Source organism: Rattus rattus, chromosome 10, assembly GCF_011064425.1.
Source record: "Rattus rattus isolate New Zealand chromosome 10, Rrattus_CSIRO_v1, whole genome shotgun sequence".
Lineage (NCBI taxonomy): Eukaryota > Metazoa > Chordata > Mammalia > Rodentia > Muridae > Rattus > Rattus rattus.
The window spans coordinates 52464753-52489387 of NC_046163.1; the positions used below are offsets into that span (position 1 = coordinate 52464753).

The 24635-nt window shown below is 41.0% G+C and overlaps 1 protein-coding gene across 2 annotated transcripts; it reads left to right on the forward strand.

Annotated features, from left to right (window-relative positions):
- Positions 1-778: 778 nt before the first annotated feature.
- Aim2 (absent in melanoma 2) lies at positions 779-24537 on the forward strand. Of its 2 annotated transcripts, XM_032915629.1 has the most exons (7): positions 779-1117; positions 12966-13148; positions 15456-15737; positions 19635-19786; positions 21013-21432; positions 23018-23206; positions 23996-24537. In XM_032915629.1, the coding sequence occupies exons 3-7, from the start codon at positions 15476-15478 to the stop codon at positions 24041-24043; spliced, it is 1071 nt and encodes a 356-aa protein (XP_032771520.1). In that variant the 5' UTR covers positions 779-1117; positions 12966-13148; positions 15456-15475; the 3' UTR covers positions 24044-24537. The 2 variants fall into 2 exon arrangements, with proteins under 2 accessions (XP_032771520.1, XP_032771521.1); XM_032915630.1 differs by lacking the exons at positions 779-1117; positions 12966-13148 and adding an exon at positions 19871-20054 and having other exon boundaries at positions 15524-15737.
- The last annotated feature ends 98 nt before the right edge of the window (positions 24538-24635 follow it).

The following is a 24635-nucleotide window of genomic DNA, read 5'->3' on the forward strand; positions in this document are numbered from 1 at the left end:
ATGGTGAGTTGGGCATGGGATGGTCTTATGGAGATTAGTAAAACTCACACACATGTAACAGTTGTGGGCTGACATCTCAGTATATTACGTTCTCTTTGCTCATTGTTATTTTTGAAACATGGACTTATCTAGCCCAAGTTGTCCTTGAAGTTCCTTCGTAGCCAGAGATGGCTTTGAAATGATCTTGCCACCCCCACCCTTTAAGTGCAGCATCCTGGCTGGCTTGATTTTTACATTGTTTATTAACAATATTTGAAGATGTCATATGCTCCTATAGCTTGCAATTTTATGAAAATAGAAACAACACAAAAGAATTTCATGATACTAGTAATGGTGCACGGCATTTGCTGGATGTTTTACATTTTTCAGTTAACATTTCTTAGTATTAACTATATAAACTCAATGTTCATAATGACTTCCCCCCATAGGTACACTCAGGTACTCTCATGGAGTAGGTACTTCAGAAGGCCACGAGACTTAAGCTCACCCAAGCCGATGTGTATTTTCATTTGTATGTTAGGGTAGCAGATCTCACGAATCTGTGTCTAATGCAACTATAACAGGATGACCAGGGAATCCTGACTTTGGGCTTGGAGGATTTAAGAATGATTTTAGAAGAAGAGAATTGTAAAGACAGATCTAGCTATGGTAAGTAATTGATCAAATGGAGGGGGATGGAAAGAGTAGCAAGGCAGCAGGACTCAGTATAGGGGATTGAGGGATGTGGAGGAAGGCCTGACCACTGACCTGAGACTACTGGACAAATTGTTCCTCGTGCAGGGACAACTCACACCAGAAACAAGGCCTGTGTGCAGGCAGAAGGTAAGGGGAATCTTCTACAGGGTAGCAAAACGGTATGACCCTGCAGCTTCAGAAGCTTAGAGCTTTCTCGAAGGCCATTATTTCTGCTTTGTCCCTCTTTCTGTTCATCTTTTTCAGGACAGTATGGCTGAGCATACGTCAAGTAACCTAGACTAGAAGTCAGGAAATGAGGGGTGAAAGTCATAGGAAAATGAGGAAATGACCAACTATATGTTTCCTAAATCTGAGGAGAGCTTTTGAGATCTGAAACCTTCCACTCTCTGGCTTTACTGAGTTATATTGGCATAGATAACTGGTAGGTGTTTACAGGATGTAATGTAGTGTCTTCATGATGTAGTATTTTGTGAGATGATCATCATATAACCACACTAATCTACTTGTGTATGTGTTTGTGTGTGTGTGTGCGCGCGCGCGTGTGTGTCCACATGGATATCCTTTTACTGTGGGTATGGTGAGGATGTTTGAGATCTATTTTATTTTCACAAGTTTCAAATATATATTACACTATTGATCCCCATACTCTGTCTTCATCCTGCCTTCTGGTACCCACAGGCTTATGCTTCTGTTCTCTAGTGCTCTGACCTTTTGTTCTAAGTCTCCCTCCTTTGTCCTTCTTCTGCCCAGTGTCACGCTGTCTGAGCTCTCTGAGTCTCTTGGGCATGCTTCCATATCTCCTCCTTCCTCAGCCACATCCTCTCCACAGCATCAGTCGCCATCTGCATTCTGATGCCGCTTGCGTTATCCAGAGTTCTGACCTTTCATTTAAGCTCCAGGCTCAGAGGTTCCATTAAATCTCTGTATTTACATATCTCATGAGTACCTCAAATTCAACACTTCCTGCACGCAGCCCACATTCGTATCACCTGCTCTGACCTTCCCCTCCTCTTCCCGTTTTTTGGTTTTTTTTTTTTGTAACGATGACACTTTTTGAATGCTTTTCTGTCCCAGCATTTTGGGTTTAGCCTTCAAATCTCTACCTCTTTTCTTTCTTTGTTTTCTTCTTCTTTTTCTCGTTTGTTTTGTTTTGTTTTGTTTTGTTTTGTTTTTATTAGGCACATGTCACCTTTGGGGTTTTCCAGCATCTTCCAAATACTTCACAGAAGTAAGCCCAACTTTCAGCTTCCTTTGCAGTGCAGATGGCTGGAGCTGACCAGGGCTTGCCCTAACGAGGTTTGAGTCTGACATCTTTGTTATTAAGAACCAGAAACACGGAGGGCGTCGACCTTGCCAATACGGCTCCTTTAGGGGTGTTTAGCTTTCAGGCACCAACTGAAATTGCAAAGGGATTGCTGACACAGAGGCAGCACTGGGGCTGAAGTTGTAGCAGTTGCTGAGGAACCAGATCTTGACACTCTGCAGGTGACAGCAGCGGCGAGCTTCCTTCCTCAGAACAGCTACTGTGCGGTTTGAGGTGTTGGTGGGGGAAGAGGTGGGGGCCCTTTTCCTGTGAGTTTAGACCAGACTTTGAGCCTTCATCCTTTACTGGTCTCTGAGGTTATTATTTTTAAGAAAACAGACTTTATTAAACCAGCTGGAGTCAATTCTGTTGTTTGCAGCAAGACTCTTGAGCAATTTGAGGTTATCGATCCTTCCGTGGAAGGGAACTTAGCTATATTTTGAACTGTGTGACAGGTTCCGAGAAGGATGGGATGAACAAGAAATAGGAACCGTGGGGTTGGAGAATGGTAGGACCTATCGTCTAGAGTTTGCTTAATCTCTCTATTCCTAAAAATGGTTTCGTATCTTAGGAATGGAATTATTCCCAGATGTTCTAAAAAGGCAAGGCATAGAAAGAGAAAGAGAATGGGCATCGTAGCAGAACACAGTAGATGCACACAGAAGTGACAGGTGTGCTCCTGAGCACCCGACTTCCTTCGAGTCTTCATTTCATTCCAGCTCCAGTAGCTTAAGCTTTGAGTCAGAACTACTCTAGTGTTCTGTGAGGTAACCTGGGGAAAAGAGAGCCCTCAGTGGCTGAGTAATACAGTTTAACATTGTATCTGAGGCAATTACACATTATATGTGCATAGGCATATTATATATGTGTCTTATAGATTACATATATAGTATACTATATAACACACACACACACACACACACACACACACACACACACACACACACACAGTATTATGAAAGAACTTCCATTTCATTAAAGTAGGCTTCTTCTACTCCACAGAATTCCTATTTACTGAGACCCGGACCCCGGGGCAGGCACTGCAACACATGTGCACATCTTTAATTCTAGCACATGGAGATGTGACCCAGGTGAACCACCAGGTCAAGGGGGGTTTGGGATATTGTGGAAATTGTCTTTCAATAAAATTAAAAAAAATAATTGACTCTGAACAGGATGAGTCCAAGCGCTTTCCCCCCTAATGAATCCTTTCTAAACTAATTTATCTGGATTAATTCTACTTCTAAAATGGCACTTAATTTATTATGGATCATGTTTGGTGTTAACGTCATTGTGCATGATTTCTGGGGCTGATAGGATGATAAACAGTTCAGCAAGAATTTTCAGAGCCTCCTTTATTTAAGACTTAATCCTTATTTTCATCGAATCCATATATTGCTCCAGCTTAAAATTCATTGGGAAAGTAGCTCCTTTGGTGATGGGAATGCTATTCAGCGACAGAGTGCTGGCCTAGCATGCACAGTGTCCTCAGTGTAGTCCCCTTGCACTGGTCAAAAAACAAATCAAAACAAAACAAAACAACATAACTCTCGGCCCCATGTGTTCCTACCTCAAGTGCTACTCACTTGCACCCAGTACTTTGACCCTTTGCTTTCAGTTTTATGCTCTGAGACAGGATCTCTGGGTGAAGCCCTGGCTGCCATTGAACTTACCATGTAGGCCAACCTGAGGCAACTCTCTCCCCACTAATTCTCAAGTGACGAAATGTCAGGTGCATGCCACAGGGCCTGGCCATGTTCAGCCTTTTCTCATGATAATACGTTTTTAATCTCCCAGTTTTAGCTATGCCATAACCTACTTTCAGTTTCCTGCAACGGAAGCTAAAAATTTCGTTTCCTCACCCCTCTCTTTTCCTATGATTTTGAGAGTCCCCACATCTCACACATACAGATGATTTCAATATCCAAGTGTAGTCATCTCACACTTTCTGATTAAAACCCACAGACACTTAGTATTTTGCATCTCACTCTGCATCTCAAACTTCCCCTTGACCTGGTGGTTCACCTGGTTCAGCCTCTAGGTGCTAGAATTAAAGATGAACACTGCGTGCACTGCAGGGCCTGTCTCGGGGTCAGGGTCTCAGCAAGTAGGAATTCTGTAAAGTATAAGCTTTGATGCTATTAAAAACAAAACAAAACAAACATCAAAAGTCACTTACTTTTTAAATATCTGAATGGTAAAGAAGTAGTAGTTGCAAGTGAAAGCCCAATGTTATCCCTTGAGAAATAATGGACCTTGGCAACTATGTCAGTAAGTGAGTACACTATACATATAAAATAAAACCACAAAACGGAAAAAACAAATTGAAGAAAAAAAATAGAGACATGTCCCAAGTTCATGGAGAAGTAGATTCCGTACCATTCATGAGTCATTTCTCAACTCGATCTATACATTCAATGCAAACAAAATTCCAATGAATGACTTCATGAATTCTCAAAAATTGGTTGTAATGTTATAGAGAAAAGTAAAAAAAAATCTTGAATCATTTATACAATCCTGAAGAATAAGAAATTTAGAGGACTGAAGTTACCCAGCTTCAAGACTAGCAATGGGGCTGTGAAAACTAAGACAGTGTGACAGTGATGGAAAAACACACACGTACGAAGCTGGGCCTGTGTGCTGCTCTAGCAGAGGACCCCAACTGTGCTCCTGGCACCTACAAAAGGCAGCTCACATCCATTTGTCACTCCAGTTCCAGGGTTTCCAATGCCCTCTTCTGGTTCCCAGAGTTTCTCGAGTACATGAGAAAACACACAGCCTCACATATAAAGAGTAAATAAAATTAAAAATATACGTACAACCAATGGGTCAGAGCACAAATCCTAAAAGTAGACCCAAATAAGCATGGTTAAGCGATAGATTCTTGATGAAGTAGAAAAAGTAACGAAATGACTATTTTTTAATTTCAGTAAAAATAGATTTTTTTTCACATAATAATTCCTTACCTCAAATTATCTTCCCTCTAGTTCTCTCAGTTTTTCCCCACACCCCTCCTATATGGTCTAACACATAGTCATTGGACAATACAAACAAACTGAAGGAAAAGAGCTCAAGAGAAGGCACAAGAACCAGAGACCCATTCATTCACACACTATGAGATCCCATAGAAACACTAAACTGGAAGTCATAATACATACTTGGCGCAGACACTTGTAGGCTCTGTGCAAACTGCCTTAGTCTCTGTGAGTTCATATGAGCTTGGTCGTGCTGATTCACAGACCCTTGTTTTCTTGGTTTTCTCCATCTCTCTGGCTCTTACCCTCTTTCCATCTCCTCTTCTGGGGGCTTTGTTGAGCTCTGAGGTGGAGGATTTGAAGGAGACATCACATTTAGGGCCGAGAGTTCCAAGGTCTCTTACTTGCTTCATACTGTCTGACAGCCGGCCTCCATATTTGTATATTTGTATCTATATTATATTTCATCTGCTGCAGAAGGAAGCTTCTCTGATAATGGCAAAAGGTACTCTTTTCAGCAAAGGATTCCAGGCAGCTGGTCACCAATGCCTGGAACGTAAAATACAAGACTGAAGATTCTCAAAGAGGGTTGGGAGATGATGACTCAGATAGAGCTGATTGCTGCCAATCCTGGCTAATCTTAGGAACCCCCACAGTGGAAAGAGAGGACTGACTCCTGAGGGTTGTTTGTTGACTTCCACATGGACACAGTAGCATGTGTACATATGTACTTCCTCCCTTTCCCCCTCTTCCCTCCCCTTCCCCTTTTCTTCTCCCCCTCCCCTTTTCCCTCTCTTCCTCTCCCTCTCTTCCCCTCCCCTCCTCCTCTTTCTCCATCCCCCCTTCTCCCCTCCCCCATCCATTCCCTCTCCTGCTCCCTCTCCCCCCTTCCTCTCTCCCTCTCTCCCTCTCTCTTGCCTGCTTTCCCTTCATTCTTGCTCTCAATCTCTCGCTCTTTCTTGCTTACACCCTTGCTCTCTCACTGTCAGTCTTTTTCTCTCTAAATAAATAATTTCATCAACGTGAAACCTTTTCAAATATTCTTAGAAGATAGCATAGGTGAAACTCTACACACCTGCATGTATGGTCAAGGCTTTAAATGGAACTCCAAAGACCGCAAGCTCAGAAAGAAGTGAACATTTTCAGGGAAATTAAAATTTTCTGCTATTTGAAAGACTTGCCAGAGAGCAATTAAAATGTATTTGCCAAGGTCATGTCTGATGCATTATTTATGTTAAAAAATACATAAAGAACTCATTTCAGTTGTTAAAACACCCAGAAATCTATTAATAAATGGATCAGATATCTTGACAGGCACCTGACCAAAGGGAGTAGATAAATGTCAGACAATTAAGTGAAGAGAGGCTTTGTCTCATGTGCCATTAGCAGGGCATAAAGCATAAGCAAGGACGTCACACCCTCCTCTCCCATCTGCAATGAGCTCTGACAGTACCATGTACCAGCAAGGTCATGGACCAACAGGAAAGCTAGCTCACTGTTAGAGGAAATGCAAAGTGAAACAGTGTGTTGCGGTAAATATTAAAAAACATAACCTCTTAACACCACCAGGGCCTGCACCCATAGGGCCACACAGCACTGTGGGGTGCAATGACTGAACCTTTTATCCCACACCATTGCCAGCACCTGTGGGACCTCATGGCACTGCAGGGCAGCAGTGGCTCCCCTCTGCCCCCAAGTACTCCAGGCTTCACATCCCAATCCCGTGCATGGTGTGTCCCTCCAGCACACATTTCTCTTGAATTCAATTAAGTCGCTGCATGAAAGAGCACACCACACAATAACCCCTGATTCAGTTGATAAGATATAATTTGCCCATCTAGCCAGAACAAAATCCTGTACACATATGTGCAGAGAAAAATCTTAATATCTGCCGCCATGTTCTCCCAGCTCCTTCTGCTCACTCCCGCTCCTTCTCCTCTTTCTAAAACTTTGTTCCCGCCCATCCTTCCTTCTTGTCCAATGACAGCCTTCGTTCTATCCTGTCCCTGCCTTTCCGAATAAAGACATCATCTTCAGAACAGCGTTGGTGGGTTCTTATAAAGCCACTTCTGCTTTGACTGTACATCCCTTGGTGACACACAGAACTAAAAGCCATGCACACAGGAACCTGGGCATGGATATTTACAGCAGTATTAGTGATAGTTGAATAAACTTGAGAGTAACCAAAATGTTATCCAGTAGGAAAAATGAATTTTCAAAGGCTGGTTTATCTAGACAATAGAATATTATTCAGCACCAGAAATAAATGAAGTGAAGACAAAGCAAAACAGAAAACCTACAAAGGAAACTTAAATACATATTAAACAAGATTGATAGAGCAATCTGAAAAGACTGAGTAGTGTGTGATATATGCGTGGTAACTTCTGACAAAGGTAATAATGATGATAATAACCATGCAGATGGTGAAAGATGGCGGCTGGTTGCAGTTAGTGGTCAGTAGGCGTGACTAGGCAGACATTAGTGTATGCTTAAGGTTGGGGAAACCATTCTGAACTGGTGGCTGCCCGTCATTACACATCTTCCTCATACATACAGACACCTTTGATTCCAGGACTGAAGCCTGATGTGAGCTGAAGACTTTGAACAATAATGTGTGCCAGTGTATGCCTCTCACTCTTAGCAAAAGTTCCACTCTGGAATGCTGGTAGTAGTGGAAACTGTATATGAGGTGGACCAGACCCATGGGTTGCCTCTACCTTTAGCTCTGTGTTGCAAGATGCTTTGTAAAGTAAAGTCTGTTAAAACAAACTCCAAAAATCAAAACAAAGCAATGTGCCTTGGTTATCCCTTGTTTATCCAACTAGACCGTATTTTATTTGTTTGGAAGGACTGCAGAGTGTCTCTAGGGCATTGCATTGCTGGGTTGAAGCTCTTCTGTTGAGCTTTGTCTCTGACCCTAGACAGCATTTCTCTGTAGCTCCTGCTTTCTTTGCTCACTCCTGTGTGACTTCTTATTAGGTAGTCATTTTATTCTAGAACACAGTCCATACTTCTTATTTTTCTTCCCTCCATCCCACTGTGTTCTCTCTACACTTATACAGAGTGTTCTTCAGCCGCATCTTTATCACCCCGTTAACTTTAAAAGGATTTCTTCTATGACATTCAGTGTTCCAAAAATCCTTTTGTTAGTCCATTCATTATCACAGTTGTCAGTATTTCTTCATTGTTGCAACTTCTGTCTAAATGTCTTGTTGGCTGACTATATTTTTCTTTTACTCTATGCCTTGTCTCTTTCTTTTAAGTACCTTTTCCATTTCCCATTGCTGTAGTAAAATTCCCCCAATGAAATTAATTCAGGGAACAAAGGGTTAATTTGGGCTCACAGTTTGAAGGTACAGTCATCACATCAGGAGAGTCACAATCAGGCAGCTGTTCACATTGCATCCACATTAAGGATCCCAGCCCAGGGATTGGGGTCTGATCTTCCTGCCTTAGTTAACTTAATCAAAATAACCTCCCACACGCATGCGCAGATGCCCATATCCCCGTGGTTCTATATCTTGAAGGAAGTTAAGAACTGAGTTTAACCATCAGAGTACTCTCTAGTCTTAAAGGTCTTACTTACACATTAAATACATACATTTCAAATGGTGGTTGATTATATATGTGGGGGAAAAGTAATACGCAGAAGGTTACAGAATGTAATGAGCATTGATGGCTCATTGATAGGGTCCTCTTTGAGGTTATATCTGTGGCCGTATCGGGATGATTCTTGTAGTGAGAGTTAAAAGAGGCCCCTCACTGCTTGACTGTGATCACAGAGCACGGTTAGAGGTTATTCATCTGCCCTCATGGCTTCCGGAGCTTGTTTCTGTTAGAACTGTTCTTGTAACTTGTCACTGTATATTTTTAATTGAATCTCCACTTTCATGACTTCAAGTAGCAGCTCAACACATAGAACCTCTTCATATTCCATCTGTCACTATAAACATGTATATCATCAATGTTGATGCCTTGAATTAGAAAGGAGATCTTCACATCCACCACTGGCTTCGGAGTCTGAGAGAAGATGGAGGATTTTAGATGCATTTTTGTTTGAGATGCATTTGTTTGCAATTTTTTTGTTCAGTTAGGTTTTATTTTTGTTTTGGTTAGGTTTGTTTTTTTGGACATGGACACTCATATAGCACAGACCTTAGGGTTAAATTTGTGCAGATCAGCATGTCCTGAAATATTTATCCTCACCTTTGCCCTCTAAACACCCTGAGAAGGTCCTAATGATCAGAAATCAGGTGGTACCTTAGGTCTGTTTGCTACACAAGTATCAGCAACTCATCTGTTATCACTTCTTACAGACTCTTGGTCATTTCTTTCTTTATGTCACTGTAGCTTTGAGATGAATCATCAGGAAGCAGCTATAAAAATTTATTTTTTATGACTATGAAAGGAACAATATCTCAGCTAACTTAGCTGGATCCTACCAGCCATGAGCATGGGACTCTTTTTGGTGCCTTGGGGCAAAGGTCGGTGCTTAGCAGCGGTACTGTAAAACAGCTTCATGTGCCAGATGGAGGCAGTACATGCGTGTTGGGCAACAAGGGATAAGAAGCGAAGCAGAGTATTGGGTCAGGGTGATTTTATGGTTTTTTGACAGGAGAGACGTCTGAGGGCCCCAGCTATGCTGCGCATCCTCTGAGAGTTTGACCATGAACAAATGACACAAGCTCTGAAAGTAGACATTTTCTTTACTGTCACTCCAGCTCTGTCCCCTGGAGTCTCTTGGTTCGACTCATTTCTCTTGAGCTTCAATCACTCTTAAAGATTTCCTGCCAGTCTTTTTAGGAGACTGACATTTTCTGCAGTTCCACGTGCAAGGTCCCTGAGGCACCTCTATGGCAGTAGCCCAGGAGTTTAATGACTTAAACCCTCATCCAGCACTGGGAGTCTTCTACCTGACATGTCTGCCCTGGGGCCCTCTGTCTTAGTCTGAGACAATTGGCCAGCTTCAAGATCCCAACCTTGTTCCTCCACTTTTCCTCATATTTTCATCTTCTGTCTTTTGAAAACATAGTTTTGAAAAAAAAAATACCCATCCACCTTCTTTTCCCAGTTCCTAACACAAGCCCTCACCTCCCATCCCCGGCTAATCTGCTATTCCTTGTGAAATATCACTACTCTGAACCTTGTCTATCACTTGTCTATTAGTAGCTGACTTTGACTCAATGATTACTCTCACAAGGTTTTCTTATAAGTTCTTGATTCAGTAGCATGGCATTATAACAGTGGCCATTTAATGGAGATGTTCACCTTTTCCCCATTTTACACTTGAGGATGTGGACACATTAGAAGGTTGTAATTTACCAGATGTCACACAGCCAATAAATGGCAGAGCCAGGATTTGAGTCTGTGTCTGTCTAGCTGTATAGCTGTCAGCCGTAGGCAGCAAGTGAACACCGTTGGAAGTCCTTGAAGAATTGAGAAATCTTGGCACAAGAAAGGTGGGCGTCTGTCCCTCACAGCAGATGTCAGATGCAGGAAATGGGAGAGTGGGCTTCCTTTGTTTCAGAAGGTGTGCTCCAGAGGAATCCTCCTCAGGCTCATCCACAGGAGCAATTTTCCTTTTGTTCTTCTATACCACAGCTTGCCCGCCCCCTTCTAGATCATTCTCATCAGCATGAAACAGAGTCTGATGCCTCCCATGTTAGAAAAGCAAGCAAGCGCAAGTGTCTTTCTCCATTTCCTTCCCCACCTCCCACCCTGTCTTCTGTCACATTTCTCTGACACTTTTACAGCAAGAGCTGGGTTGAATTTCCATCCCGCATTCCTTGTTGCTCTTTTTGTTACCAATAACTCCACATGGCTAAACCCATGGCACATCTGCAGTCCTCACCTTAGGTAGCATTACAACAAAACAAACAAAAGAGACACAGTTGATTCTATTTTAACTTTAAGAGTGATCTTCTTTTCTTAGCTTCTGAAATGCATGTTCTCTTTTGCTATAATCCCTCAACTGCCACTTCCTGAAGAGGATGCTCGGTCTGCTATTGGCGGTGGTCCGTGAGCTAGCTTTGAATTCTTGTTTCTCTCTCAGCAGTTCTTCTGATTAATTTACTCATGCTGAGTTCACCCAGGTCTATGCCATACCAGTAGACACACAAGTCCCTACTTAGTGGTAAACCACGTCAAATGATCTTGATAATTTGTACTTGATCTGCCTGGTAACACTAACTTGAAGATAGCTGATGCCCAGGCCTAAGGACCATCAAGGGCAACACTAACCAGGGTTACACCTGAGTCTCACAGGCAGAGAAAACTCTGTAATGTGAGTAGGGTGTGTGTCCTTTGCCTACTTCCAGGCTGGTGACTTGAAGCTGTTGTACTAAGCTTGTAGGCAGTTGTTTAATTCCACTGCATGTTGGGAGGCTTTTCCTGTGAAGTGTGGCTCGGGTCTAAAAGGCTTTACTTTCTGTTTGTTGCTACTTCCCACTGCAGTAAGCAGAATTCTGGGCTAGATTTGGGTCCTGTTACCTGTGGGTGGAGACCTTTTTGTTCATCCTTCTGTCCTACCCAGATCCAAGGAGGAGAACTAAAGGAAGTGAGCAGACTGGCTTCCACAGTTCCAGTTGCTCAGTCTAACCCCTAGTCTAGTCTAAGGGCTTACAGAATTCTTCCAGGGAGTGATATTTCACTATGCTAGCATGGTACTGAATTTAAAGTCTAAGGCTTGGGATGAATTATTTCTTCTTCTTCTTCTTCTTCTTCTTCTTCTTCTTCTTCTTCTTCTTCTTCTTCTTCTTCTTCTTCTTCTTCTTGTTCTTGTTCTTGTTCTTCTTCTTGTTCTTCTTCTTTTTCTTCTTCTTCTTGTTCTTCTTCTTCTTCTTCTTCTTCTTCTTGTTCTTCTTCTTGTTCTTCTTCTTCTTCTTCTTCTTCTTCTTGTTCTTCTTGTTCTTCTTCTTCTTCTTCTTCTTCTTCTTCTTCTTCTTCTTCTTCTTCTCCTTCTTCTTCTCTTCTTCTTCTTCTTCTTCTCCTTCTCCTCCTCTCTTCCTCATCCTCATCCTTGTCCTCCTCCTCCTCCTTGTCCTCCTCCTCCTTGTCCTCCTCCTCCTTGTCCTCCTCTTCCTTGTCCTCCTCCTCCTTCTCCTCCTCCTCCTCCTCCTCCTCCTCCTCCTCCTCCTCCTCCTCCTCCTCTTCCTCCTCCTCCTCTTCTTCTCCTCCTCCTCCTCCTTCTCCTCTTTCTTCTCCTCTCCCCCCTCCACTTTGTGAACTTGGAGGAGTGTCAACATGGACAAAGCGTTCCCTCCCATTTCTTCATTGTGTCTTTTCTTACTATCCAATGAAACCAAGACACAAAGGTCTCTCACATGGCTCTTTAGGTATTAGAAGGGTGGGTTGGGCTCTGTACAGCCAGTTAAAATTTGTGTGCCTGTGGTAAGATGGCTGCTGGGGTCCTTATTTAGCTGCCATCTTGTTCTGTGATCTTTCAACTGGGCTTCTCAGTCAAGCCAAAGGTACCCTGAAAACAGCCCAGAAGATGCCTAGAGCTGTGTTTTTAGTTAGAGAAGCTTTGCCTACTCAGTCAGCGAATGTTTGTTGAATAGTTGTTGTATCACAGATGGTATTTTCAGAACTAGGACTGCAGACATGAACAATGGAGTCCTTGCCCACAGACTACTTTCATTCTAGCACAGAATGTGAACCAAAGCACAAACAAAAACTACTGGATTGCTAAGTAGACAAGTAGAGAGGTACTGGAAAGTTTGTGGTAACAGAGGAACAGGGTCAGCTCTAGTTTTATAAAATACATGCAGGGAAAGTCAAACAGAAACCTACAGAGAGTTGGGTTTCAGTTATTCTGACACGCTGTGAAGAGAGATAAATGGTTTTGACAGGGGAAAATGATGGCAATTTGTGATGTTATTATTAATATTTCGAGTTACAAATGAGCATGTAAGGAATGGTTGTTGTGAAATAACAGTAACATTAGAATTTTGTTGTTTTGTTTTGTGGTTTGTTTTGTTTTTAATTCAAAGGTATCATTGCACATTCTGTGAATAATACAAAGGCAGTTGGCAAAAGAGAGCAGAGGGCTTGGATTCAGAAGACTTGAGGTCAGGCCATCTAGTCATCCTTTATAAGCTGTGTGGCATCAGGTAAGTGATTCTGCCTCGAATCCCAATTTAACCTACAACTGCTACGGAGCTGGTGTTTTCCAGGTATGTCATACAGGACAATTTCATGTCCTGGTAACATACCTCCTAGATAGAAAGTCATTCTTGCCAATATGTTCTTTTTCCGTCCCATCTCTCAGACTCCCTGTGCAAGCACTTTGAATATACACTGTGCGCGGTATGGCATGTACTCTCAGATTGCAGCTGCCACTCTTGATGGCCATGAAGCTGCCAATCAGATCGGAGTGCATTTCCTTCGAATATCTCCACTCTCTAACCAACCCCTCACTGGTTGTGTTTTGTGGTGCTTTCAGTTGAACCCCAAGCTTCCTGTATAGTAGTCAAGGGCTCTACTGCCGAGATTCATTTTGGTCCCAACAAATACTTTACAACTTTTTAAGCAGACTTACTATGTAGTAAAATTGTATGTAAATAAGATAACCACGTTCAGAGAAATTGGTGTCTTAATTTTTCGTATAAAATGTGATTGCATGTGGACTGTTTTTATTGAAGAGGGGTGTAAGAAGATTCAAATTTCACACAGACCAGTAGAACACAAGCTGAGGTGGTTAGCGCACTGCACATGCTAAGCCAGAGGAGACTTCCTTCCTCCCTATTATCAAAAGGACTGGTGCCCTGGTGCAGATTTATCCCGATGCTATTTCAGGTGTATTTCTTAAGTTGGAAAAGATGCTTATGGTAGTTTTGAGCTTTGAGTATGAGCACCACCCATGTAAACAGAGCCACTCTGATCTTTCCTTTACCTGCCCAGTTTTTACCAGGACAGTGATAATGGTCCTCTACAGAGCTCATTGACACTGCCCACACTGATGGGAAACTTCCGGGTCTTTGGCCAGTTGCTTTGCTCTCATGATCCACATCTTAGCCATATGTCTTCTACATTATTCTCTCAAAAGTAACATTATTAGCAATGTCAATGATATTCTCCTACATCGTCATCACATACTGAGGCACATTGCTTGCCCATCTCTTTTCACTGCTTTTCACCTAGACAGCTGATAATTTCTCACAGATATGTGTTTTTTTCATGTATTCTGAAAAGGTGTTTATTAATTATGGACACTCAAGGTGGTACAGTCCCAGCTTGGACCTTTTAAGTTGATGTTTGCATTATTTGTATTTTGATGAAGAAATTTAGAATATGCATTCAATGAAATGGAATACAATCTCACCTCTCTAACATGTCCTTTATGTACATTGTTTAGGAAGTTTTTCTTTTTCTCAATGTAAAGTGAAGAAAACAATTCCAGCGTTTCTCAACTGTATTGCTATTCCTATTTAGGTATTTTATCTGGGTGAGTATTTACTTTTCTGTGATTTAAGGCAAAGATCAATGGTCATTCCCTACATAGTTTTTGAATACTTTTCATTGCTGGTCATTCTTTCTTACAGATTTATTCAGATTGTTTCTGTGCCACGTTTCCTTGTATATGTGATTTTGACTTAACTCTGACATTTTTCTGCTTTAATATCTGATTTTCTTAATTATTACATCTTTATAAAATATTTATAGGCAGAAAGCATAGTGTTTCTTGGTGAATATTTTTTAATCATTTTGTATATTTTTGTCCTTATCTTTTCACGGATTTTAGAATGATCCTTAGACATTTTCTCTGAGATTTTGCATGTAGTTTGTATATTAATTGACAAAGTTGACATCTTCATTTTATTGAATGTTCCCATTCAGAATATCACATACATCCTAAATTAATAGAGAGATAAGCTAAAGAACAGGGGAAAGAATCCGTAAATAGACAAACTCAGATATGGGAAAGTGAATTTTTGGCAGAAGAAGAAGTCATAGTCTTTTCCATGTGATCATGGAAGAATGTTTGCTATTCGAACAAGAAGATCTTTTTATATTTTTCTACCATATACAAAAGAATCCAGAATAGGTCATGGATATACAAGTTAAACCTTTAAAATCTCTAGAGAAGAGCTCAGGAGTTAGCTCTTCTGATCTTGACTGGAAAAGATGGGACACCCAAAATGTGGTCTTCAAGCCAATGAACTGGTAAATATATTTTGAGAATATGTATGTTAAGGTTTTAAATTGTATGTCTGAAGTATACATACTATGTCACATACTCTATGCTTTAGAGGGGACAGGAACATAGACCCTAAGAATCCCTAGGTTATCACATGCCCTTTGAAAGAATCCTTTCCTGGCACTAGTGACCATCTTGCATAGTGATTCACCTTTTATGTTTCACCTAAGGCTCTCTTCCTGCTCTGTCATCTTGGGTATTTCCTGTTACCTATTCACCCTGTGTATCCTGAGTGGAGACTTACATAGAATGCTGTAATCTTACAGTCGAGGTTTCTTTTCAGGCTGATCCTGGGTCTGGGACATGGAGAGTGACTTTCGGGAAATGCTGTTGTTGACCGGCCTGGACCACATCACGGAGGAGGAACTGAAACGGTTCAAGTACTTGGCCTTGACTGAGTTTAACATTCCCAGGAAGACACTGAACATTGCAGACAGGACGGAGTTAGCTGACCAACTGATTCAAAGTGCAGGAGCAGCATCTGCGGTGGCGAAAGCCATTAGTATTTTCCAGAAGTTGAATTATATGGATATTGCAAAGGCTCTTGAAGAGAAAAAGAAAGAAGGTGTGTAGAGCGCCCCTCCCCCAATGAGATGAGAGAAACGAAGCCCTTGTACATCGTGTTGTAGGAAATGAATTTGCTTAATCACCAGGCCCTTCACCTCCCTGCTCAGGAGTCACTAACCAGCATGTTACAAATTCCTTAGCCAGTAGTGAGGGCTGCCACCGTTGTCTCTTTCTCCACCAAACTATTGGTAGAAACTGTGGAAATGGGATGTCGGTGTTAATGTCCAAGGTTCCATTACACAGTAGTTAAGGTTTTCACACTTTGCTGAAGGCCTGGCTGTAACATTAAGAAAGCACATCCTTGAACAAATAAACCAGAGACTCGTTTAACTTTGCCATGGACTATCCACTTCTGTACTGAGCCATCCTGCCATGGTCCCAGTCAGTATTTTTTTTTTAGGAAGCCTTTGTGCTTCTACTCCATGGAATTTTTATTCCCTTATTTATCTCCAGTATAGATGACGTTACAAATTTTCAGGACACAAAGCACGTGTTTGCATTCAATAAGCCACTTCCCAATTTCCACAGAATCATACGCATGTTGTTAAGTTCCCAGTCGCTCCCTAAGAACAAGTGGTGTTTCCTTTGTGTTCAAATGACTAATAAGAACCAACAAAAGAATACTTCATCAAGGGCATCCTTAAAATGAGAGATTCCAAAGGCAGTAGTTTAGGGACACTATGTAATACAGAAGCTGCAAAATGTTACCTGCTTGCAGAGTTGATGTGCATGATGCAGGAGGAGTGGCTTGGCTTCCCGAGGGTTATTTCTACACCATTGAAGTGATGAAGTAAGGGCAAAATCACATACAGATATGAGATGTTATATGACTTTGAAGAACTTAGAGCAAGGCCTGATTAATGATCATTTTAAGGGTGGCTGACATCAGATGGAAAGTGTAGTTCTTACATTTGACCACATGGTGACAGTAAGAGCACATCATTGCTCCCAGTCACTTCTGTTCATCTACTGGCAACCCAACTGAATAAATCTGATAGCATCGTTTAGTTCCCCCCCTCCCCCCAATTACTTTTTATTTGGGTTTTTTTTCCTCGATAAGATGATATAAAACACCGTTACTTAAAAGTTTCCTTCAGCTTACTGTTGAAATGATGGTGGAATTTTGATTAGCTCAAAATGATCTACTTTGAGACCTGGTTGAAAACTCAGGGGTGAGTGCTGATCTAGAAGTCAGTTTAGTTTCTTTGCAGCTTAGAAGCACTACCTGAAGTCATCTGCAAGCTTGCCTCAACCACCGCTGTGTCAGTGATGCCAGTGGCTGTTATGGTAGAGCACTGATCTCTGGACTATTTCCGAGAAGTTTCACCTCGTATTTATTCTAGGAAATGTCCAGCATGTCATGACCTTGCCTCATGAAAAGTGGGGGCTATCTGAACAACTTAAACAATGTAATCAAAGAATGATAACAGGGTCCCAACCTTTAGTTGAGGCTTGAGCAAGAGAATGGTTAAGAAAATTATGAGGACAAATAAGTATGACAAAGTCAAGCAAATCTAAGCAAATTCTCTAATTATAATGATCTTAGATAGGTGAAAAGTATGCATCGAATTATTTGATAAAATGAGAGGTATCTAGCGGAAGATGACAGTTTTCCAAATGCTTCCTTACAAAATTGTGAATGACCTTTATAAAAAGGTCAGTGTGATTGATAGGTTGGAATAGCATGACATGTTTATTCCCTTGAGCTTCCTTAACTCTTTCTCTTTTCCTGTGCTGTCAATATAGATTAGATATTCTTATGTGCACGTTTATCAAAAAAATAAAGAAAAAATTTATAGAACTAACCATTAGAAGATCAGTTGAACTTCTTGCAAGCATATTTAATCATTTTGGTATTAGTCATACGCCATCATCATTTCCTAAGTTTATGTACCATAACTGCACAACAGAGTTAGAAATGGGACAAAAATATCTAGTAAGTTTATAGTTTTGCATTGGGTTTCATTCAGAGCTTTCTTGGGCACATGCGATTCACAGACCAAAGATTAGACATATCTACAAGAACAAATGTCTCTATAGGATTCCTGAGCAAGATTCAAATCCTTTCTGTTGTCTGAAATAGAGTGACGGAATACTTGTTATGTGACCACTGTTAGCCATATACATTAAATTATTTGATTTCTAACAAGATTAAATCTGTGAACATTCTGTAATGGTTCAGATTCTGTGAGAAACCACATCTAAAGAGGTTCTTATCACACCTTTACCTATAAGTTCCTTAAGTAATTGAACACCGACCATATTAAGAGATAGTCACTTAATAATCAGGACAAGAAGTTTCTTTGTGGAATAAAATAAAGGGTTAGTGTCTGCACATTTGAGGAAGAGAAAGCAGTAACTTATTCTTAGTCCTTATTCTATTTCTTCTTCATTCTCTCTTCACTCACCTACCACCCCCCCCTCCTATTCTTTAACCCAGGCTGCGCTTTGTATATGTTGGCTAGTATCAATTACAAGGAGATACCTTGTTTCAGGCTCTCTGATTGGACCAGGTGGCTGCTTGTATTCTGTGGTCAAATAAAAAATATTAGCTACATTGTATGGTTTAATAAGATCACTAACTGGACTTAGCAGTCAGGCAGAGCTGCTGGCTAGAGTCTTTGATCCTCTTTAATTAACTAAGTTTACAGGATAAAGGTCCTAAATGGGCAGCATTGCTACTTAGATTCTCCATTTGTGTATGGCCGAAGATTGGGGTCTGAGGATGGGAAGACACACACACACACACACCACAGCAGCCTACCCCACACACCGATGTATAAAATAAAATCATAGACTTTTATCCCAGTTTGGCTCATGCTGAACCACAGGCTGAGCTCAAAACTCACCCCATTCTCATCACTTCTCGGTCACTAGGTTTGGGGAGACCAGGTACTCTACTCCAAAGAAATATTGGACACACTTGCCTTTAGCAAGAAGCCCCCCTTCTTTTCAAACACTGGGGCTGAGTGGTGTGATTTTCTCAATAGGCTGTGGCTAGCAATGTCAGATGGTTCCTTTCAAAGACATTTGTGTGGATGAGATTGCCTATAACCTTCAGGAAGCCTGATGTGTTGCCCTGAGGCTGGGTGGGATCAGCATTCCACAGTGGAGGAAAGGCAGATTTGGATGCTGTGCTCTGCACACATGCATATGTGTATACCCTTACCCAGCAAGTCTCAGGTCTTTTACAGAGTAGTAAAACCAGAGGAAAGTTGACTATGATTCAAAGCCAACAGATCTGTTGCATGAGGCTCTTAAAGGTGCTATTGGATATTCTGTTTGGGTGACTCCACAGTAAGACCCACTTCATTTTGTTTATGTCTAACTGATCCCTGTTATTCCAGTCTTGCCAGTGTATTCAATGTTTCTTATGGGATGAGGTGAGAATAAGCCTTCTACAATGCCTACATTATGGTGGGGTGCCACATGGGCACTCCCTGCCCTTCACCCTCACCATCGAAGTTGTAGAACCATGGGCTTCTCTCTATACAGTACTGTCCCATTTTGGGAGGGAGATAATGTGGTTAAAAATGAAAACATTCCACTCAATCTCTAGAGGAACTTTTCTCAGTCTTATGGTTCTGTTGCATTCAGAGATTTTCCCAATGTGCCTGTCTGTGGATAGTCATGTGTTGTATTCCTGTGAGGACCCGAAGATGGGAAACTCCTAATCCATCACCCTGCCACTGTCTCCTTTATAATTTTCTTCTTGAAAGTTAATGGTATTTTAATGATATTTTAATTAAAATTAGAACTCTAATGAGAATTCTAATTCTCAGCTATGGTTATCATAGATTTTAATGTGTCTATTTCTTGTTTCTTCTTTTTCTTTCTTTTCTCCTTCTCCTTCTCCCTCCTCCTCCTCTTCCTCCTCCTCCTCCTCCTTCTTCAGCTGAAAGTAAATATATGACAAATACAAAGAAGAGAGGAACACAGAAAGTAGAAAATAGAAGTCAAGCTAAAAACTGTTCTGTTGCTTCTGCCACCCGCAGTGACAAAGACCTCAAGGGACACTCTGCTACAGAAGTCTGTCCTCAAGTTAAGGTAGGGTAGTGCCACTCTTATCAGAGCATTTTGTCATCACTATCCCCTCATCCACCACATAAAGTCTTCTGCTCTTTGTCTCAGAACATACAAATCAAGAAAACAAGGCTATTATAGGAAAGATATGTCTGCATTACAAAAAGAAAAGTCACTCAAATTTATCAGTGTCCATGCCCAGGAAGCTCCTAATTTCTGCCATGCTCTGGACATAATAACATGTTGCTATGTTAACCTCTATTTGAAGAAAACTCTGCCGGGACCTTTTACAGTGAGTAAATTTAAGGGTGCTCTTATCACTAGTTCTTGTGAGAAGGTTTAGGATGAGAGAGAATGGGGAGAGTTCTAGTTCAATAGATTGCAGCAGAGAGTTCAACCTATCCATGGGAGCCTTGGGGGCTAAGAATGCCCTTCAGGATTGTCACGATGTGGGTAGAAATGACAGTTCCTTTAGTCACGATGTGCCTGCTCTTATTGTGGTGAAATAAATGGCTCTTTGTAGCAGAGGGAATAAAACTGGAAGACAGTCCTTGTCCCTTAGTCCTAATAAAGTAGCATGTACCACAAAATCCACTAAGCATCTTCAATTTCATTTTCTGTAATGAAAGTGTCACGTAACTTTACAGAGGAGTCAGCTTAGGGTATGGGCACCATTCTATGTAGAGCACCCAACCATTTCTTCTGTGTTTGGCTCAGAAATTTCCAGAATTGTCAAGAAAACAATACAGTACCCAAGTTTAAACGTGACAATTGAACAAGTAGACATAAAAATACATATTGTATAGTCTCTGAAAAATCCAAATAAAATGCCTAGGACTGAAGACATATTCTAAAGTGGTTCTCAGTGCGGGAACTCTGTGCACACCACTTACTGAAGAGCCAAATAAATGCTCAGCGTTGGAGGGAAAAAAATGCTGTCATAGAATCACAAGGAGATAGAATCTAATTCAGCCCCTCACAATGATTCGGGTTTCTGACACACTCTTTTCATAGCAAAGAAGGGTTCTGACTCAGGAATTTTGTCTCCAGAGTCAGTGCACTGCCCCATCTGACTACTGAGCGCAGATCATTCCTTTGATGTCCTTTCAATCTAGGTAGTTTCAAGTCTCTAATCTCTTCCTAACGTCTCCATTTTCCCTTCAGCTCAGCTTCTTTCTTTCTGGGGCTTTCCTGAGAATGAAGGCTGCCTGAGTGGATCCATAGCTAACATCTTCTTTCTCTTGTCACAGCCTCAGAAGAAACAGATGGTGGCAGAACAGGAAGCCATCAGAGAAGATTTACAGCAAGATTCACTAGTGGTCATGGTGCTGAAAGCTATGAATCCCTTTGAGTGTGAGACCCAGGAAGGAAAACAAAAGATATTCCATGCCACAGTGGCCACAGAGACAGAATTTTTCTTTGTAAAAGTTTCAAATGCACAGTTTAAAGATAAATTTATTCCAAAGAGAACAATTCAAATATCAAATTATCTCCGTCACAGTTACTTTGTGGAGGTCACCAGCTCCTCAGTTGTGGTTGATGTTGAATCTAGCCACAAGGTCTGCGTTCCTAATAACATTATGAAGAAAGCTGGAGAAACTCCTAAGATTAGTAAACTGAAAACTCTGCCGTGCGGGACAATTGTGAATGGGTTATTTAAAGTCCAGAAGGTAAGTTCCTATATGCAATTTTATATTGATCAGTAAGAATAATATAACATATAACACCTATTGGAACTTTAGAAATTAACTTTCAATGTTTTCACCCTAAATAAAAGATAAAACAATAAAAATAAATTTAAGAGTTGATTTTAAATAATTTTAACAATTTTTTTTACACAAAGTTAAGGGTTTGTAGGGTGATAATTTGCCAAAACTTGTGTACAAAGCTGGGAAATTTTTATTTTGTTATTTTGATTGTTCTGCTTTTGGACACAGGGTCTTCCTGTGTAGCTTTCTCCTGTCTGGCATGCACTGAGATTTCCTGCCTCTACCTCTTGTGTGCTGGGATCCAAGTGCATGCCAGCACACCCAGCAAAGGTTTGATTTTGAAATTACTTTCTTTGTAGCGTCTGAAACATAGACACAGGCATTTCCCCTCTGTGTTGCTTTTATACACTTATGTATCATCTATATTCAAAGTCACTTTTGTTTTGAGCACTCTGCAGAGGGCTGATGTGCAGGGATGGTTTGAACACACACACACACACACACACAGAGAGAGAGAGAGAGAGAGAGAGAGAGAGAGAGAGAGAGAGAGAGAGAGAGAGAGAGAGAGAGAGAGAGAAGTGGGCCTGGCTTGAGCTTCCGAAACATTAAGGCTCACCCCAGTGACCCATTTCCTCCAACAAGACCACTCCTACTCCAACAAGGCCACATATTTGAATCCTTTCAAATTCTGCCACTCCCTACGATTCTGTGGGGACCCTTTTCATTCAAACCAGGAATCAGGAAAAAAAAAAAAAAAAAAAAAAAAAAAAAAACCCACTAGTTTTGTATGAACAGTTTTCTGGCCTAAGACAGATCCTGAAGAGCCACAGGGAGCCTGTTAATTTCTGCACCTAGTAGCCAGGATGACCTCTCTAGTTTTGTCAGAAGAGGAGACAGGAGGAAATCTTCCTCCTTGGAAAATTAAAGGATAAAAACACCCCATCTCCACCCCCCCTCCCAGTTTCGAGCCCTCCGTTTGATCAATTACCCACTAATGTCTACTCAGTAAATGAATAAAACTAACATTTAAATACTGATATTTTGCTTAACTGACCAGCATCTGGTCTCCTAATCTGGACTTGATTGGGAATGATATTTCATTCATGATCGACTTTTGAACTTTTAGATTTATTTACTAGGTCTTTTATTGTTAGTTCATGTGTCTCTGTACTTGTTTCTCTACGTGACTCTCCTCCTAACCACAAGGTGTTCCTTTCCCATGACTGTGTCCTGTGTGCTGGCCCTGGAGAAGTACCACCTTCCCTGTCTAGTAGCAATTTCTGTGAGCTATCCTGGCCTCCCAAAAGAAAGAGCTTAGGACTAGAGAAAAGTGGACACAAGAGGCAACATGCTTTTCATAAAATTCTTCTACCCCCTCCACTGAGATTTGCTAGTAATCGTTAGGGAGAAGCCTATTAGTTTGGAAGCAGTGATTATTTCTCACATTTCTTTTGGAAAGCTGCTCCAGTCTTGTCTGATAATTGATTTATGTGCTGCTCTTCCTTAGTCATCTCAGCAGGACTTGATTCATATTTGCCTTCCACAGATAACAGAGGAAAAAGATAGAATAATATATGGCATACATGACAAAAGAGGGACCATGGAGGTGTTGGTGCTTGGAAACCAGAGCAAAACAAAATGCGAGGAAGGAGACAAGATTAGACTCACATTCTTTGAGGTGTCAAACAATAGAGGGAAAATTCAGTTGAAATCTGGACCCTATAGCATCTATAAGGTATGGAAATTCTCAAAAGAGGATATCGTTTTGTGCTGTCTGTCAGAAATCCAGTGGACAGGATACGACAGAGAAGAGCCTGATATGTAGTGCCTTTGCATCTCACAGACCTAGGGAGCCTGTCTTTAGAAAATGCATATCCCAGATACACAATTACAAAGCCATGGATGCCCCAAGGAAGACATACATGTGCATGTGTATGCACACACCTACATACAGACACACACAGAAACAAACACACTCCCATAGGGACACACACAATCTCCCTTGCCCTCTCTCAAAAAAAAAAAAAAAAAAACTCTCCATGAGTTTCTTGAATACAGTCTAAATCTGAAGGCAGTTTGCTTGAAGTTGCACACATCATTCTGGAAAATGCAGTTAAAGTCAAGTCAGACTATAAAACACCCTAACAGTGAATGCCTGAGCCAGTGTAACCATCCTTGCATGTGTCATAGCCCAGGGCAGTTAAGTCAGTTATCACATCCCTCACTGATGACCCCATTGATACTGCTTTCCATTCTCTTTCATGGCTCAACAGTGTTTATATAGACTGTCATTAGATGGGGACCTGAGAAGTCTTTATATCCTTCTTTAGGTAGAAGCATGTGTAATCAGTGCAGATACACTTTAGGGGAGGCAGCAAGAGTGAAAGAATTAAGAGACGACATCGGGCCTGGGAGGAGATTTGATGAGAAAGGCACATTTCAGGAGAATGCAGTAACTGGAAGTAGAGGAGAGGTAATTAATCAATCAACAACAGTTCAGTCTACGTCTTTCTTTCTTCTCCAGGTTATTAAGGCTGCAAAGCCCAAAACTAAGGTGAAAAGTGTGGAGTGAAGTCAACTCATCTAAAAAGCACTGTTCTGAAGAATCCTAATTCTGCTTCTTGAACCAGACTTAATTAACTACCTGAGGATAGCAGCTTTCAGCCGTATATTCCTATTATATTAGTAAGAAAAGGACAAACACACTCACACACAAAAAAAAAACCCAACTGAAAATGTATTATTAATTAATTATTATTAATTAAATTATTGCTTTGTCTAAGGGTTGGGCTATTATTCTTCTCTACAAAGAAATTGAGGGTATAAATATGGCAGAATTGGAGATGTGACAGCTGGGGCTGGTATGAGAGAAGCCTGTGGTTGATAGAGAAGAAGGTTGGTGATATATTTTTTTAATTTTAATTTTTTAATTTTCTTTCGGGGAGGAGGTTACAAGGGTGGAGGGTGGATATGGGAGGACTAAGACATGAGTGAGATGATGTTAAAAAAAAAGGGAAGATTGTTGAAAAATAAATAAACATGATTTTATTCAGAATTCAGAAAGTTACAAAAATTTTGTGGCTGTTCTATTTTTATTGCTTATTCGATTTTTGATATTATAATATAACAATACTATTTTTCCCTTTCCTTTCTTCCCTTTAAAC

Coding starts and splice junctions, on each gene's coding strand:
- Aim2 (XM_032915629.1), top strand. CDS start 15,476: ATGGAGAGTGACTTTCGGGAAATGCTGTTGTTGACCGGCCTGGACCAC. Junction 15,738..19,634: donor TGAAGAGAAAAAGAAAGAAG/GTGTGTAGAGCG, acceptor CTCCTTCTTCAG/CTGAAAGTAAATATATGACA. Junction 21,433..23,017: donor GGTTATTTAAAGTCCAGAAG/GTAAGTTCCTAT, acceptor TGCCTTCCACAG/ATAACAGAGGAAAAAGATAG.